Raw genomic sequence first — 14,075 nt, 5'->3', positions numbered from 1 at the left:
ATAATTCAGATATTTCTTTCTTTCTGTAAATGTGCAAAACTGAACAGACAGAGGAAACGGTGGGTAAGACCTATCAGACAGGCATAGATGAGACATTCAAAGACTACCACAATGCTACAACAGCAAGCTGTCGGTACAGGACTCCGGTTTGATGGGAAATTTGGAAAGCAGGAAGAGCTAATTACAGTCTGCTGTAACAATGTTAACGCCAGCATGTCTTTAAACGTAAGACACCCCACTGGATGAAGAATAAAAGCAAACACAAATAACTAATTATGCCATCATCTTCTCGCTCGACGCCGGCGCTCATTAATTGGTGACCTGCACTATTGGTCAGCAGACAATCGGCATGATGATGAAGCCAATTAGAGACAGAGAGTACACATGCCCCACAGAGCTTGTTATGGCTGCCACATCATGTCTCATCTAAATCAAAACAAATGCTAGGCAAACGTTGGCGTGACAGCTGCGCCAGGCACAGACATGGGACATTAGAGCACGGCCAACTTTCTCCCTCTCACTAGGCCTCTACAATAGCAGTTATTGTGGAGAGGACAGAGCATTACAGCAGAGCCTGTTTCATCTGCTCAAGTGTCTGACAGTGGACAGGCCAGAGATATTCTTGTCTGTGTACTGTACACTTTCAGACTTTAGAAACTTTACAGTCAGGTTTAACTTCTTAACATAAGCAGCTGTATTATGTACAATGAACTAACTATACATTTACCAATCTAAATTAACATTAACTTCTACATATATTTGTTAACATTAGTTATCTACATTAACATAAACAATGACAATACTTATAAAGCATTAATATAATTAATGCACAAACAAATTTTAACTAATTGAACCTCATTTTAAAGTTGTACCTACATTTTTAAAAAGTTGTATTTCGCATTTAATAAATGAATATAAATTATGAATTATAAAATATGAATGAACTATAAACAATAGCATGTTTATAAATTAACATCAACCTTGAATGACAAATGCTGTACAAGTAATTTGAGTTCATGAGTTAGTTCACCTAATGTTAATGAACTGAACTTAATTGTATAATTAACCTATACAATTATACTAACTAATAATAAGGTACATAACTGTGACATTTTAGCAGTACTGGGTAGTAACTGATTACATGTAATCTGGATTATATAATCAGATTAATAAATTAAGCACTTGTAATTAGAGTTTACAACATTTTAAAAACCACATAATCATATTACAGTTACATTTTTATGGTTTCATTCAATCATTCATAATTTATTGATTCTCTCTATTTGTTCTCTCTTTTAAATAATCCTTTCTGAAAAAAATCCTACTGTGTCATTACTTTGACTATATTCACAAATGTTGTGTAAATAAATAAATTTGCAAACCATATTTCTGAATTTGAGGGGAAATAGCACCTCTCAATCAGACCATGTTTGAAACAAACAATGAAGCAAGTGTTTTTTTTTTTTTTTTGTCAACCAAACCCTTAAAATGCTTACTTACTATTATTTTATGATGTTGATGTCAAAAATGGAATATATTTTCTTCAGGCAGTGACTATTTGTACTAAGTGCAAATAGCAATATATGATATTTACTCTAAGTGTAAATAACAATTGGATGATATTTACAGTGTGAAAACAGCATATTTTCTTAGCGATATATGCTATTCACAATAAATTAAACAGCTATGGATTTTATTTACACTATATGTAAAAATGAGAGTATTTTCTTTGCAATAATTGTAGCTACATGCCGTTTATACAACTTGGTGCAAATACTGACAAATATCTGCACATCAGTACTGTAGTACAAACAGTACTACAGCAGTACTACAACAGTATGCAATAATAGGGGTGGGCGATATGGCAAAAAACATCATATTTCTTTTTCAGAAATGTCACGATTTTATCACGATTCTTTGTCATGTTAGTTTTACTATTTAACAAGTTGTCTAAGCAGTACTAATTACCCTATTTTAAAACCAAAGCCTTACAAGGTAACAAAATATAAAATAAAAAGAATGGCAGATGTTTAGACCAAAGTGGGTGAAGATAAAAATCTTTGTCATTATTTTATATTTGTTATTAAAAAATAAGAACAAAGATAGGCTACATGTTACAAACAGACAAACAAACAATGTTTTAATAATCAGGAACAGTATGTGTATTTAGCAGCAGCATTCGAGAAATTTAATTAACAAATATAAAAATAAAACACTATATACAGTATATACATAAATTATTCATTGACTCTTATTATTTTACGACCTATGCTATCAATGTCAAATGCTGAAACATTAATTCATGTTCATGACCTCAAGGGTAGATTATTGTAATGCTTCATTGGGTGGTTGTTCTGCACGCTTAATAAACAAACTCCAGCTGGTCCAAAATGCAGCAGCTAGAGTTCTTACTAGAACTAGAAAGTATGACCATATTAGCCCGGTTCTGTCAACACTGCACTGGCTCCCTATAAAACATCGTATAGATTTTAAAATCTTGCTAATTACTCATAAAGCCCTCAATGGTTTAGCTCCTCAGTACTTGAGCGAGCTCCTATCGAATTATAGTCCCTCACGTCCGCTGCGTTCTCAAAATTCTGGCAATTTGATAATACCTAGAATATCAAAATCAACTGCAGGCAGCAGATCATTTTCTTATCTAGCGCCTAAACTCTAGAACAATCTACCTAACACTGTTCGGGAGGCAGACACAATCTGTCAGTTTAAATCTAGATTAAAGACACATCTCTTTAACCTGGCTTACACATAAAAACATTAACACATTCCTATAATTCAAATCCGTTAAAGGATTGTTAGGCTGCATTAATTAGGTCAACCGGAACCGAAAACACCTCCCATAACATCTGATGTACTCGTTGCATCGTAAAAAGAATGGCATCTACGCTAATATTAGTCTGTTTCATTCTTATTCCGAGGTCACCGTAGCCACCAGACCCAGCCTGTATCCAGATCAGATGGTCACTGCAGTCCCCCGGATCCAGTCCGCACCCAGCTTAGATCATGGATCACCACCTGGAGATGACTTCAATAGCCGTGAATGTCAACCAGATGAGCTCCGGATCATCAATGAAGACCTTGCCAACCTAGACGGCCATCGGCGCTACACCACGGGATCCTGATGAGTTCTCTACAATCAGACATTGGTACAAACTGCTGGTTTCGTCTGGCCAGAAGAGAACTGGTCCCCCGACTGAGCCTGGTTTCTCCCAAGGTTTTTTTCTCCATTTCTGTCACCTGTGGAGTTTTGGTTCCTTGCCGCTGTCGCCTCTGGCTTGCTTAGTTGGGGACACTTTCCAGCGATATCGTATACTATTTGAACTGAACTGGATGATGATATCACTGAATTCATTGATGAACTGCCTTTAACTGAAAATTGATTATTTACAATAATGCGTTACTTACACACTACTGTGCTGTTTAAATACTGTGCAGTTGCTTTGAAGCGCTATATAAATAAAGGTGACTTGACTTGACTTGACTTATTAAAGCAACTGTATTAAAGTTCTTTAGTCAAGAACAGTGAGTGATTTGTCTTTGTGTTTTGTTTTATTAGTCTACCATCAGCCAAAAATGACAACTCTGTCATCATTTACTCACTTTCGAGGTCTTTTTAAAACATGTTGAACATAAAACTTATTTTGAAGAATGTGGGTAACCAAACAGTTGCTGGTCCCTAGTTACTTCCCTAGTATTTTATTTATTTTTTCCCTCATTCAACATCAGTGGGGACCAGCTACCAATACACATTCTTCAAAATATCTTCTTTTGTGTTCAGCACAAGAAGAAAAATGTATAGAGGTTTGTGACAACATGTGAGTACATTTTTGGGCGAACTGTCCCTTTAACGACAATCAACAGCATGTTAAGAGCTGCACGCATCTAATATACAGGCCAAATCTGTTTTTTTTTCTCAACTGTTTACTTTCACTTTAGACATAACCAACTGTGTTTATATGTAATCCTTGTGTGTTTTTGACAGTATTAGTGAATTTGACGCGAAAGATAGCTTAGTCCAATAATCTTTCACTGTTTGACAGGTTTTTAGCACGCACATGCTTCAGGTGTACACGCTCATGAAGCGCTCGCCAGAATAGTGCGCGGATGAAATATTGTTATTTAACCGGCAAGGTTTTAAACCACATGCAAATAATGTGCTTTTGTGATTGCGAAGAAGTGCAGTGTCCTGTGAGTGAATGTATGTTATGTTGTACAGTATATAAAGCAGATCATGGAGACATTTTAACCGTCCACAATCAAAAATCACCATATCGCACATATAATAACATATTAAGTGTAAATTATACTTTTTATTAAAATTATTAAATGGATTCCGCTTAAGAACTCTACCACAAGTTTTTATTAATGTGGCACATTTATGGTAACTTTGATAAAAAAAAGTAATCTAAAAATACTCTAAAAGTAATCTGTAATCAGTAACTGACTACAATTTGTAAGTGATCTACCCAGCTCTGCGTGTTGTGAATGATTTGTAGTATGTTTAGATGTTCATGGATCTAGATCCAGAAAAAAAAAAAAATCATGATACACTGGTTAAAATTTGCATGTGTACGTAGACCAAAACATTAAAATACTGCAGACATGTGTGTGAGCTTCCTCTTAATCCACCTCAGACAGAGTGACAAACTCAATTGCAAAATGGATCACTGAGGACTGTAAGGCAGTGATAGGTTTGTGTTTAATTATACAAAATAAAACAATTTTTTGTTGTCAAATGCAAATTTTTTGGAATACCTATTCGATACTGCACACATCTGCCCCAAAAAACGTGCAAATGTCAGGTTTGAATTATACAATTACTATGTTGAAAGACAGAAAGCTTTGTAAAAGATTAACACGGTTTCTAAAATGTTCTGGATTACTTTGGGTAAACTTTTGGATTAGACGCAAACTCTGCATAACTTAAAAAAACAAAATCCATAAACACTACGTTGGTTCCCAGATATTTAAAACAGTTGACTGTTTCAACAGCGTGCCCGCTAAGTATTAAATGCTGGAACTGCTCGGCGGTTGTGCTTAAAATGGATCTACTGTGGCATTACGTTACAGTTTTATTGGAAATTGTTTTACTTACTTCACATGTGATCATTTATTCATCTCCATCACTCTCAAAATGGCATGTCCTGAAATGTCTCGTCTTATTTGAGTGGACAGGTTGCACAACACTTTATATTCCACTCTCCAATCAGCTTTTTCTCATTTTCCAACCAACAAAATACCCTTCAAACTAAAAACATGCCTGAATGAGGTTAACTCGCTGCATGGTTTTCACTTTTTCTGTCACTGCTGAAGCAAAATAAGTGACTTCAGCGTCATGCAAACAAAATAAATACCAGCTTACTTTGTCTGAATGTTGACTGTGATAAATACTCTGTTCTTTTTCTTCTTTTCAAACTCTGCATCAAATTACACAAGCATCCAGATCCATATTTGCTTCACTAACTCTTGGGAAGTAGCGAATATAAAAACCTGGTTCAACCACAAGCTAAATATTTTACGACTGTACAATTACATGAAATCATATCTTACTAAAGCCATTCTTTCATAAACTCCGGAGGAGAGGAAGAGAATGCAGATGTGTTTGAAGACTAAGGCCGCCACCTTCTTCAAACGTAACTGAGAGAGAGAAATAATTGTGTGTGCGATGGATAATTAAGCGATGGTGACTGTCGTGAACGTGAGCTGTCACTCCGATCGAGAGCGCTGTCACGCCACGCGAAGCAAGGCCGATCGGACAGGCGCCGTCCACTTTGATCTGGGCTCATGCATACGGAAAGAGGTCAGGTCGTGGTCATTAAAAAGACCCTCCTCTAAACAGCCAGGCGAGATTGAAAAGCCACGTCTTCAAAGAGCTGCGTACAAGTAACCTCCTAAGAGATTCTGACAATTTGCTACGAACAAACAATGGAAGTTAAGAAGGAGTGGGACGGATTAGTTTACGGTGCCTTAGCCTTTTAAATTCTTACAGTCATCTGCACAGAAAAGGGAGGGTTACACAAATCATTTACAGGGTCAGGCTGTGTAGTTATTCGCCCACATTACATAAGGTAAAGATGCTTAACCGGCTACTGGGTTACACGCTAAACCACAGAGTGTTTTAGATATCTAAATCTGGGATCTTAGATTATCTCAGTTGTCTGCTGATCCTGTATGTGTCTAGCAAAATCAAAGCACTTACTTGGTCATTTGTCGGCTTGACCACCTTCATGAAAGCTCCACGTGCTTCGGCCTCTGACCGCTCCCACTGGGTCACTCTCCTGGTGTCCAGGAACTTCAGATTTGTCAGCTTATGTAGTACAAAGTACCTACAGATTGAAAAAAAAAAGCAGATTTTACTATCCAGCCAGCATGCAAGATTACAAAAGTACATTGTATGTTGATTTCCAGCATTTTACAGAATTTAGTTTTATTACTTGAACATTTTAAAATACTTTAAACCAGTAAAAATTAATGAAACAACAACAAATTATAACATAAAAATGTATTACAATACACCAAACCACATACAACGTCATAATGTGGATGGTTTGGAAGGTAGTAAATGTTCCTTATATTAGATAATTATAATAATTAGTTGCTTGTAAATATTTTAGGATAATTTTTCAGCAGTTTGTTTTGCCTTTAGTATACCTCAATTATGCTTACAGTAAAAAAAAAAAAATAGGTCTATACTCATTTTTAGCTATATTTGATATTTTTTTGAGGATTTTAAGACTTTTTAAGACCTGCACAAATAAAATTAATAACTTTTGAACGTGATAGAGCAATGTCTATGATATTAAATTGTAAAAATACAGTAAAAAGCATGATTTACAGTCCAGATACCGGTTTTCACTAAAACTTAAAGTTTTATGAAGTAATTAACTTCACATTTCAGCCTTTAAACCATTTTTAAATTGTAAAATGCCAGTAAAAAGCATAAATTAGAGTTTAGATACAGGTTCTCAAAAACAAGATGTTTAATGAAATAATAAACTTCACATTTTAGCCTTTAAAAGTACACTCTCACGTGTCAAAAGTATCAATTATTATATTAATTTAAATCATTATTATCAATCAATCAATCATCATGTTAATTAAACATGTAAACATAAATACATTTTACTGTCTTAATTGTTCAGATTTTTATAATGCATTATCTTCTTGTTAATCCACCGGTTCACATTTACAACTCTGAATGTTTGCAGCATAAAAATGTTGGTTGATTTTCACACTGGTCTGAACAAAAACAGCAGACAGGCTTATTGAAAAATGTAAATAAATTTCTGCCAGCAGGTGGCGCTTTCGGAACGGCAAAAATATAGTGCTTTCCCGGTAACGTCAGTACAAAAAAGCAGTTCAGCACCTAACTTTGAAATGTGCAGCTAATTTATTATATGAAACCTTTTGAAGTTTAATCATCACATTCAACTATATCGCAATTCTCGTCTTTCTGTCACCAAATTTGAGACCTCTTGAAATCATAATTATGACTTTCTCGGATCATTTATGACTTTTTATGGTCTTAAATTTGATGCAGCTTAATTTAAGACTCTTTAAGGACCCTCTAAAACCTTGTGAAAATACAGAAAAAGAAGAAAACAATTATCAAATCAAAATGACAGCAGATTTAAATTATGAAGAAGTGAACTCTAATTTAAATCTGGAAGTCAGTCACATAATACAAAACTTAAATGAACATTTCATTCAAAATGCGTGAAATTAACCATAGCAATATTTGTAAATAGGTAATTACCTTCCAAATATGCAAAAATACGTACAACATCTAAACAGATAAAAACCCCAGATTGACAGAATCTGCCAAGCTGTCACTTCTGTAGCTTCACAGTATCTCTTTACGCTTTCACACACTCTCTGTCTTTCATTCAGGGAGAGAAAATGACGTGAGATAATAGCAGGAATACATAGATGACAACAGATTCTTTCACAGGCTGACTGGAATGGAGGAAGAGGCATGTCAAGACTTCAAACAGAGAGTGAGATAGAAAGAGAGAGAGACAGAGAGAGGGAGAGCGAGAGTGAGACAGACAGAGAGAGAGACACTAAGTGGAGGGTGTGAACAGATGTGTATATGGGCAGTGACAGATTTCCAACCGAGCTCTCATGCAAAAGCCAGCAACAAACCCATGATGATGACAATGATGAAGGACGAAGGCGAACCCATGCTACGTGTTTATTCCTGATGGATCACAGAGAACACAATTGCAGATTGATCCTATTAAGATAAGCCTGAATCAAAAACGTGCAAGGATGTGTTTTCCACCGCATCTATTCAGAGTTAAATCTATTTGCATAAACATCCCAGTATGTATCATGTGCACGTGAACACCCTTTTCACAAAGTAGAATTTGCAATGATATACCAATCTAGAATTTCAACATATTCTAAAGTGTCACCTGAGCAAAAGTGCCGGAGTGTTGCTATGTTTGATTGTTTTTTTTTTTTTGCCAAAAATCTAAATGTATTTTTTTGTTAAGTCATGTATGAACTTTATATAAATTTATTATATATTAGGAAATTACCAAATTGTATATTACCTTTTCTTTTAATTTCATCTCTCTACACCTACCTGGAAACCAAAGAATAATCATAATTGCTTTATTTTATTGACAGCCTTAGTTTCTATATATATAAATATATATATATATATATGTGTGTGTAATTTATATTTTGACATATACATGACATAATTACATACACTAATGCTAAAAAAATAATATAATAATACAAACATATAGGTGTTTAGTTTTTCAGAATTCTTTGATGAATAAAAAGTTTAAAAAAGAACAGAAATTTATTAAAAAAAATAAAAGACTATTTTTTATTAGGTCATGTATGAAATTCATAAATATAAAAATGTATAAATTTAATTCAAATTCGTAAGACAATTACTAAATTACCTTTTCTTTTCATTTTGCTCTCTAAACTTAGAAATCAAAGAAAAATCATAATTATTTTATTTTATTAACTGTCCTAGTTAATACACAGTGAGCAAATCTAATACAAAATGGGAAAAAAAAAATTTCAAAATCAATTTTCAAAATGTATTGTATGCATTTTTTTTTTTTACATAAACTACATACAATTACAGATGTGTTTAGTTTTTCAGGATTGTTTGGTGAATAAAAAAAATTGCATTTATTTAAAATAGAAATCGTTTGTGTCTTTGCTATTACTTAATCAGTTTAACATGTTTATGCTATGACACTGAAGAAAATTTTGCTTTACCATCACAGGAATAAAACGCATATTAAAATAGAAAACAGCTATTTTAAATTGTTATTAAATTGTTAAATTATTTCACAATATTACTTGTATTTTTGATCAAATAAATGCAGCCTTGGTGATCATAAGAGTCTTTTTAAAAAACATTTAAAAACGTATTGATCCCAAACTTCTGAATGCCAGTGTGTGTGTGTGTGTGTGTGTGTGTGTGTGTGTGTGTATATATATATATATATACACACACATATACATATATATATATATATATATATATATATATATATATATATATATATACATACACATATACATATATATATGCGACAGTAAGAGTCCCACTTGCCTTAACAACTATTAACTTTATGTAACAAATTCCACTGGAGTGAGCAGTGTGGTGTGGGTACGCTTTGTTTACTGTTATGATTCAATTACAAACAAACATAATAACAGCGACTGTTAGCGGGAAATATGCAGGTGTTTTCCTGATGATTGTGAAATTGTTTGTGCTGATCTAACAGATGGTTGGAGCAGCTCTGCAGCAAGTGTTGTTTAAAGCACCCCAGGCAAAACTGGCCCTAAACTTTCAGATCTTCAGCAAACACAGATATTTAAGCCCACACACACGTCATGATGTCAAGAGACAAACATGCAATCACAGACAGCATGGGCTGGAGAGCATTCCAGTGAGACAGGACATACATCCTTTACCGCAGATGGCTGTCGCTGTGTCGAGCGCTGTACTTCTTCAGCTAAAGGGAGGGCGAAAAAAACCTCCTCGAGCCCGAGAGGTAAACAATGATGAATGAGCCGAGCGACTGCTGTAAAATACAGCCGAGTGTACTTACGCCTGTTCATTTCATTTGACTAATTGAAAGAGTGCAAAGAGGCGTGCTATATTTCACCGGCTCGCATTTTTTTAAATTTTATTTTATTTTTTTGTTCGAAGGGCGCAGTCTGAGAAGTGCATAGCCCAAGGCCAGTCCTGCTATGACCTGAGAGCTCGCCTAACCCTGTCAGACATAAAATCTGCATTATGCTCAAATTGATGTATTACTATGTGACACATTATGAATATTACATCACAAACACACAGCTGCTGTCAGTCAGGGAAAGAATGGTCGTCCTCTGCACCAAGTGAAGCATGGGAGACATTGCGCGAGAGTGGCGCCTATTGGGTTCATCTGTATAGTAAATGATTCATACTGAACACAGTGTCAAGAAAAATGCACTTAGGTCTAAGGTAGACAAAAGAATGTGTTTCTCCCTCCCTTCTTCCCACCGCTGGGTTTCATGTTGAAAACCTGACAAATGGTGGTAACATAGCGTGGCATTGCGCTCCCATAGGCCTGGGCTTGATAATGAATGCATCGTTTCATCTTGTAGGAAAGGATAGCAAACACTCATTTGTGGTTATCACAATTCACACATGAAATCGATTTTGCAAGTCTACAAAAAGAAAAAAAAAGGAGGTGAGTAGCTTTAAGAGGAGTGCGGTTATAGCCTAAAGTATCAGTCTTTGCTTGTGCAATGTGATTTATGGTGTTGTGCAACAGCCGTTCATCCAAATAAAAGATTACTGAAAGTTGCCAAACTACACACTCCTGGGGTATTTCTCTTTTTTACCAGAGGAAATAAAAACAGAGCAGCAAAACAAAAATTCATGAGTATCTACAAAAATGGCCTTCATTGCTTTGGGATACCAGAGATTTTATATACAGCGAGGCCAAAAGGTCTAAGACCACTAGTAAAATTATTTTTGAATTGGGGGATAAAATATAATAAATAAAATAAAACAAATAAAATAAAATAAAATAAAATAAATGTTTAAAAGGCAAAACACACACACACCATTTCAAATCATTATATTGTTTAAATATTATCACAATTTCAAAATAACTGTCTTCTGTTTTATATAGATTTTTTTTACTTTCATATTTTTATTTTAAATGTAATTTATTCCTGTGATGCAAAGCTACATTTTCAGTATCATTACTCCAGTCTTCAGTGTCACGTGATCCTTCAGAAATCATTCTAACATGCTGATTTGCTGCTTAAGAAACATTTCTTGTTATTATCAAACAGTTGTGCTGCTCAATATTTCTTTGAAAATCACTTTGTTTTTTGATGAATAGAACATTCAAAACAACAATTTAAACAACAGCTTTATAAATGTCTTACCTGCTATAACCAACTAAAAGCATTAATTTATTCTTAATTAAAATGTTATTCTTATTAAAATGCTCAGTGTTTTACTTTTTTTAATTTAAACAACATTTTTTATTTAAACTAAATTATTTTATTTTAACTTAAAGTTTAAAAAGCCCAAATTTCCAAGGTGTTGTCAGACTTTTGGATACCTCTGTATAACAATAAACTTCATATTGTGCATGTTTATCAGTATAGACAGTGTTCTGACCTGTATCTTTGATAGTCGTCTTCATCTTTATCCATGCTGACCAGCTGGTTAGGACAGGCCTCATTTCCCAGAAGGCTCAGGTACTCCAGCGCTGGCGTCACTTCCGCCAAATGCTCCAGCAAGGCCTCGATGTCGGTGAAGTGTCACGGGGCAGAGGTCAAGGAATCCAGGCTGTTAATTACATTAGCATATACTGTGCTGGCCTGGCCAGCCAGAAGAACTCTGTCAAATTTACTGAAACCTTCGGAAAGAGCTCAAAAGCCATTGTGCTCGCGAATACAAAGAGTGGGTAAATTTAAGGGCGAGATTTTGGCATTTGCTGCAAGTTTGGCTGTTCTCCCCTTGCCATTTCCTGGGTGGCTTGGTGCAGAACATTAAAAACATTGACAAAATGATGGATGCCTTGTGGTAAAAACAGTTAGTGACTCCCTAAGCGACGGACACCCCCCTCCCCTTCACCCAGCACAAGGAAACAAACAGCCACTTCACAGCAAATTCATCACTAATACATTCACTTCATTGCAAAATGGTGCCCGAAACGTGTCAAAATACAACCACACTAATGCAGCACTTGAATTTCAATGGCAGCAGGCCACTACAGGATGTAAATAATTGGCCCATTAGCATGTGCAGACCACTTCACAGCAGAATTCGGGTCTGAGCTGCTGACACTCTGTCGGAGGAGAGCTGTTTGGAGAACAGAGGGTGAGGCTGCGTCATTATTATGTAGATGGATAGCATCCAGCGACAAACAGCAGAGCATAAATTTTCGTCAGGCTAGCACATTTACTTTTGCCATTTGCGTCTCATCACACAAACTAAGTGTAACGCGGCGTAGTGATGTAATTGCCGACTGTCAACGGACGGAAACCTGAAATTTCCAGTCTGGCTTCAAAGATTTACTTTTGGCGTGGGGTAGCTGCTACGTTAGCTTATTACACAGCTAATGTTCAAACACTGGTTAATAAACTCTGTTTGCTCTGCTTTCTGGTCATGTGGCCCTGTGCTAATATACTATGATAGGGGTCACCATATGATGTGATCTGTTTGTAAGTAAGACATCTAACAGGGCTTTATCTTTCAGTCATGGGACTGCTCTGGGTATTTTGTTTCGCCTCTCCTCCACTAGAGGTCACCATGGCACAAACTCCTAAAGCAAGCCCATTAGACAGGAGCTCAATTTAACACAATAACATCATTTAAAGAGACGAAGTGTGGCAAAAGGAGAGCCTGCGCCGCCTTGCAAAGAAACTCGCAGCATATCCTGTCATTTTGGTCAAGCACGAGAGCTGAAAAGCAAAGCTTGAGAAAGGATATTTGGTTCTTATTGAGCGTCAGGGTATGGAGCCGTGGTAACCTGGGCAACCGGAGGTCATTTCCGAGAAGATTGTTGTCCACAATCAGCTCTTCCAGTTGGCTGAACGCTTTCAGGCCTGTCAGTGACCTGCAATGATAAGGCAAGAGAGGAAAAATGATATGGCCCTAAATCTGGGCAGCCATTATGTGCAGAAATAAATATTTCAGGCGGGCCCTTTCACAGGCCGGAATAGTTTGGGCTTGGGACTGTCAGGAGAGTGAATGGTAAGAATTAGTGGCGCTAAGATCCCCTGGCATGGTGCGGCATCCTTCACACGCTGGCAGCGTGAGTGATGAGGGTCACTCGTGAGTAGCCAGGATTCAAAACAAAAGGGCTTCAGAAATGCAGTGTGCGGGATGAATTTGTCAATGTCTTGTGCCTTCAGGCACCCAGCTTTGCCTGACCCTAACCCTCCATTCCCAAGATAAATAACTCTGTCACAGTTCACCTTCACTCCCCCAACACAAATTTAACTCGTCATCCATCATTTTCCCAGCACAACTATAATGCCCAGCCACAAACGGAATGAGTACAACTTCTGCAACTTCTCCGATGAGCCGCTTACAGTTCAAAACAACTGCTTTACGGGGGAAAAGTTGGACGTTTTTCCCTTTATTCCCTGTCGTGACACTTAATCCCCCACAGACGCTCACGGTCCCCAAGGACTTTCCCTCCGTCTGGGTCTCTTCCCCGCCCTACGCTGGCATAAACATGATGGAGGGTGGTGCTCAGGGTAATGTCGGGGCCTTCCAAAGTTCATGCCGTGGAAGGTGCATAAAAGCCGGGGTGTGTGTTTCTAATCCCTCAAATGGCAGAGGCTGACAACCTACAATGTTAATGTGTCCACCCTTAGTTAATTGACATTTAGGTTTGTCAGCCTCCTCGAGCAAAGAACAATTCAATGGCAACTAGATGCTACTCTTCAGCACTCTTGGAAAAATAAAACCTGCATATTATAATCTTATGGATCTTTTTGTCGTGAGACCTTTTGTGGTACAGTAGAACGGAAAATCCCAAGGCGATCTGGAAGAAGCTCAC

General features: G+C 36.4%; 1 protein-coding gene across 1 annotated transcript in view; it reads right to left on the bottom strand.

The window, feature by feature from the left end:
* The window catches only part of lrmda (leucine rich melanocyte differentiation associated), a 432,723-nt gene that overhangs the window by 132,292 nt on the left and 286,356 nt on the right, over window positions 1–14,075 (bottom strand). Inside the window, exon 5 of the mRNA XM_073834159.1 lies at window positions 6,218–6,344. Within this exon, the coding sequence (XP_073690260.1) occupies window positions 6,218–6,344 (127 nt within the window). The remainder of the gene's footprint in view (window positions 1–6,217; window positions 6,345–14,075) is intronic.

The sequence above is a fragment of the Garra rufa genome, chromosome 2 (assembly GCF_049309525.1).
Source record: "Garra rufa chromosome 2, GarRuf1.0, whole genome shotgun sequence".
Lineage (NCBI taxonomy): Eukaryota > Metazoa > Chordata > Actinopteri > Cypriniformes > Cyprinidae > Garra > Garra rufa.
The sequence above is the reverse complement of the archived record's forward strand: the minus strand, read 5'-3'. Positions and strand labels throughout refer to the sequence as shown.